General features: G+C 35.3%; 1 protein-coding gene across 1 annotated transcript; it reads right to left on the bottom strand.

Moving 5' to 3' along the window:
- Window positions 1–734: 734 nt before the first annotated feature.
- LOC119719394 (pyridoxal phosphate phosphatase PHOSPHO2-like) lies at window positions 735–5,224 on the bottom strand. The gene is made up of 2 exons (XM_038188832.1): window positions 4,953–5,224; window positions 735–3,383 (listed from the first exon to the last, which is right to left on the bottom strand). The coding sequence occupies exon 2, from the start codon at window positions 3,364–3,366 to the stop codon at window positions 2,593–2,595; it is 774 nt and encodes a 257-aa protein (XP_038044760.1). The 5' UTR covers window positions 3,367–3,383; window positions 4,953–5,224; the 3' UTR covers window positions 735–2,592.
- Between the last annotated feature and the right edge of the window lie 86 nt (window positions 5,225–5,310).

The raw sequence follows: 5,310 nt of genomic DNA, 5'->3' as shown, positions 1-5,310 counted from the left end.
TACATGTATATAATATTTGCTTGTGATTCCCACTTAACTATTAACTTTTTTCCTCTTTTTTTTTTTGGAATGCAGTATATTTTGTATTTTGTAAAATAGTTACTCTGGGTGCACTGTTCTTACATGTACATGTTTTGTGTACATGTTTTGTGTACATGTATGTTTCAATACTTCAAACATGTATTAAATTGAAGATTTTCAAATGTTATTTGTGATAGCATTTCAAGATGTATTACTATTAGTATTTTGATGTAAATAATCTTTTTTTTTTTGATTTGGCAAAATAAGTTTCATTTTTTTTTTTTTTGTACTTTGGGTTTTGGGAGTACTTTCATTAAGTTTTATAAGATAATTTCTTGGTCTGGTTAACATGTGTATTACATAAATTAGTTGTTTCTTCCGAGCATTGTGCAGGCGCATTGTTAACGGTAGAGCATGAAAATGGCTGAGCTAAAAGATCTTTTTTTTTTCCCCTTTTTTTGTGATATTGTTTGGTAATGGCGCTTTGTGAAAGACTTAACTTTTTGGTATTAAAAGAATCTTGTTGATTTTTACTTTTTCTTGTAACAGTTTATTTACAGCAGATAATTTGATTGACACAAAATGATACCAGTCTTAGTTAATTTCCTGTAGGTCTCTTTGTAATATTTTTTCCCGTGTACATGTAACATGAATCTTTTGGGGTTTTTTTCAGTTTTTCGTACTTTAAAATAAAGGAATGCAAACAATGCAACTTACATTACAAATTTATCATGGGAAAGGTACACAGATTTTAAATAGATGAATTGATTTAAGAATACACGTACATTGTACATGTACCGGTACATGTACTGTATGGTAAATCATGCTGATACAATGAAGGTCTTGAATAAGATTAAGAGACCTCTTAAAGGTAGAGTACAATGTACATCATTTGTAGCTATCCAAAAAAGTAACTGACCAAATTATTGTTAAAAAGCTTACTTGGTTTAGAGATAGAAATGGCACTAAACTCCATGTGAAATTATTCCTTCTGGCAAGATGTCATTTTGAAGAAAATAATAAAGTCATTTCCAAAAATGAGCCAAGTGATGCATTTTTGAAAAATTAATTTACGTTAGTAGTTGGTTTGTATTTGGGCGAATCCGTGAATGGGTGCGTGCAAGAATTTGCATGACGCACACGTACACGCGCGTGTGGTTGCTATTATTCATCGGTTTAGTATGTGACATCGCGTAGCTGCAATGGGCTGAAAGAAGTGTTTTGTATGCTGATTTTGGGTTTAAAACAAAATATATCTCGGCATTTTTTAAACTGAAATTGAGATCCTAGAATATAGTTTTCTCGGAATATACGACATTCACGGACCAAAAACTTCATCAGGTCAGTTGTTAAGCACCCGTCTTTAGATTTTGAGAGTTTTTGTTGCTTCAAACGAAACAAATACACAAATGACAAATGATCTACATGTACATGTACTCTACCTTTAACTACATGCAACACATTTCATTCCACTGCTAAAACAGAGACAAGTTTTTCTGCCTGTTCTTCAATCAGACCCCAAGATGGAGTCGAGACTAACAAGCAGTGTGAATTACTGATGGTATAAACTAGTGAGTCATGAAGATTTTGTCATAATATTGTATTCATGTGTGTAAATGTCCTAATTACCGGTAGGTGGATAATTTCTTTTCAACCTTACAAAATTGTTCTTTAGTTAAACTGTTTGTTACCTTCAAGGTTACTGGAGTTCTACATGTAATACCAATTGATTTGCTACACTCTGCATTTATTGATACAGTTAATGATGTAAAACTCTGCGTTCATTGCCATTTGAAAACGGTTATAGAAATTGCCGACATTTGGTACACTTACAAGTAATTAAATTTGAAGCCTGTTAAAAGGTCCAAGGAAATAAAAGCAGAAATGCTACAAATTATAGTCACACATGTACTCATTGACCCCAAGCCATGTTGGCGATTCATTTGAAAATTTCAAATCCTTGAAATTGTTATTGTAAATTATTATTTTTTTTGTGGGGAATAGATGAATTTTTTAAACAGTAAACAAATAAAACCATGGTTATTTAGCCACACTCACCATGTTTATTTGTGCTATTTCTTTGCAACAAGGTGTGACGTATGCATTGATTCTAACTGAACTAATGTTATCTGAACCACCTTGGCATTACAGCCAGACTGATGGATCCTGCCGAGTTATTGACGTAAACGTGCAGATTCCAAATTATCAGTTCCATTGCACTTGTTGCCTTGTATCAAAGAGCAGTCTTTTAGGCGACTACATGTACATGCTCACTTTGGAAAACTCTTAATCCAGCACAAAGCAATTTTTTCATTGTCAGAAAGCTGTACTGTCCTGTTGCTTTTTAAAATCTTTTAATAAGTAGCTACAAAACAAAAGCTTTGGTTTATGAAAAGTACATGTAATTTGTCACAGTGAAAACGGCATTGCTTTGTTCAGTTTCCAATTCTGCAATTATCAGACACTTTGGAGAATGGAGCCCTACCTTATAGCTAGCCAACTCATAGCTAGCATAGCTAGCAACTGCCAACTAACCCATTTCAGAATTAAAAGAAAGCAGTTAGACATCATTTAGTTAGCCTTGGATGGTTTAAGTATCTCCCGTACATAGTCCAGTATTTCGTGAGCATTATCCCAAGGAACTATAGTTGCTTTTAGTTTGTTGCCACCAGCAACAGGCTCATCAGACTTATCACTAGTATATTCTTCTATCTTCTTGATAAGCCTGTAGCCCTTTCTTGGGAAAATAAAATCATTCTCCCCTAGAACCAAACACGGACAGAAATCATTGGTACCATCTCCGACAACTGCGACTTTGTCAAAGACAACTCTGTCAGTCTTCAACTTTGTCTGAAGATAGCCTTTCAACACTGTTCCTTTGCATAGGTTTGTGGGACATCTTTCACAGTGATGTTTATGATGATGAGCTATTTCTAAGCATCCAGCTGCATCAAATTCTGCAGGATTGGAGAAGATTTCCTGATAGGCCCCCTGAAGCCCCGCCCCCTCCAGAATGTGGCTTATGAACAGTGAGTTAGCATCAGATGCAATGATGGTCTCAATAGAGGGGGCTGTTTGCTGATACTTCAAAAGTTCCATCATCCCAGGAGTGAAAGGAACTTCGCTGATGCTTTGCAACATTTTCCTCTTACGAATGCCTAAGTCATGCAAATGAGAGAAGATGTCTCCCATGTATTCCGTCCAACTGTCATGTTCTTTGTATCGATCTTTGATTGGTTTCGGAACTTTGCCATTTGGAAGAAGTTTTCTGATCCAGACATCAACGTTGCCATCAATGATTGTTTGATCAAAGTCAAACACAAAGAGCATCTTGGGAGCTGCCATTTCTTTATCAATGATCGCTGAAAAAATGAAAACAATGATTGACAAATTTATGCTTAATTGTACTGTAGTAATAACACATTTAAATCACAATAAGGTGTTTCACAGGCAAAAAAAAACACGCATTGCTAGACGCGGGCGCAGTTTGGAATGACCGCATGATGACTTGGGAGCGCCAAAGTTTTCCATTGAAGATGCCTACACAGTATGCGTGTAAAATTGTCCCATCTGCATACTGGCAAGATGATGCATATTATTGTAAAACAACTTATTGCACAATGCTTGCATCAGAAATGGACTTGAAGTTGAACACATTGTCTTTCAATGAAAAATATTTCTGGTACAAACTTAATTTAAAGATAGTGGATATTTTGCCGGAGGTAATGACGGCAAACTAACGATTACTAAAGGTTTGCCGGCGGCAATCCATATCAACAGAGGGCGCTGTACTCTTTAAAATAGGGCTGAATTATAAAATGTATTAAATTCCCACCAAAAGTTGTGTTGCACGTTTGGTGTAATGGTTAAGCAAAGGCTCTAGTAAGCGGGACTACTCGCGTTCGATTCCGACCGCACCACATTTTTCAGTTTTTTTTTCTCATCCCCAAATAAATAAGAATATTCTTCTTTTATTATTTTAACATGTCTCAAACATTTTTTGCAGAGTATTACATTTTCTTTTTCAGATTTGTGGCTCTGGAGGATTTTTTTTAAAAGGGAAATAAAGTCCGAAATTATAAAATGGTCTGAATCCCATCTTGTGAATACGAGGTAACAACGATAATTTTGGCATGGAGCCAGACTAAAACTTGTCACCGGAAAATGTTTAAGTACAAAAAACAGTAACTGCGCATGTTCAGTGCATATCTGGCAAACTAACGTTTACTAAAGGTTTGCCGTCTCCGGCAAAATATACACTGCCTAATTTAAATAATTTATTTGGCATGCCAAATATTTAGATCTTATGTTTGGCAAACAGTGTGTCAGTGGCAAATAAAATCATTAATGGAAAAATTACATATTCCTGGATCTTTCCACAAAAGCAATTTGTATCACTGTCACCAGGGGAAGACCTGTATCCATGGGTTTCATTACAAAATTAATCTACATCTGTAAATTACATTGTGCAATGTACATGTATTTACATCTAGCCCTGGTGGACTCCCTTTCCTCCTAGTCATATTGCAATGAAGACTTCGTCCAACCTGGGCTGATTTACATCATGCAATGTATACTATGAATGATTACTATTATTAAAGTGCGATTCAAAAACAACTAAACTGCAAACAAAATTAGGAATTCATGCATAGAAGATTGTACATGATATCATTAAATATATATGTAACTTTACACACAAGAAATGCTACATGTATCATGTACACCAACCGAGTCATGACACTGTCTGTTCCTACTATAGTACTACTACTACTAGCTAGCTAGCCAGTATGCTAGTGTGCAACAACTACATGCAGAAGAAACTCACACTCAGTCACAGAGCGAGTATTAATTCTTATTCTTATTCAAAGTAGCTGGGCAAAAACGACAGGAAATTAAACAATACGTTAATATTTCAGCCTTTGAATACTTACTTCATTGGTTAAAGTGGTAGAAATCATAAATTTTGGTGCTGCCACCGTGACTGACGATTTGATTCGATCAGCATACTAAAACAACTTTTTCGAAACAAGCGCCCTCAACGTTTACACTTTATAGGGCTTACATTTTTGCCGCACCAGCAGCACCACCACCCCAGCATCACTGCTGCTACAGTAAAAACTGAAAGGATCGATTTATTCTGTTGGTCCGTCATTTTACGAGATTAAGATTTAACTGAACACGTAGTGTTACCACTCTCTCTCTCTCTATATATATATGTACTTGACAACGTATTTAATAATCTATAAATTCAAACCTTCGTTATTTTCATATGAAAAAAATGGTAATTTA

This window comes from Patiria miniata, unplaced genomic scaffold (assembly GCF_015706575.1).
Source record: "Patiria miniata isolate m_02_andy unplaced genomic scaffold, ASM1570657v1 HiC_scaffold_8, whole genome shotgun sequence".
Lineage (NCBI taxonomy): Eukaryota > Metazoa > Echinodermata > Asteroidea > Valvatida > Asterinidae > Patiria > Patiria miniata.
Note: the sequence above shows the minus strand (reverse complement) of the source record. Positions and strands in the feature narration are given on the sequence as shown.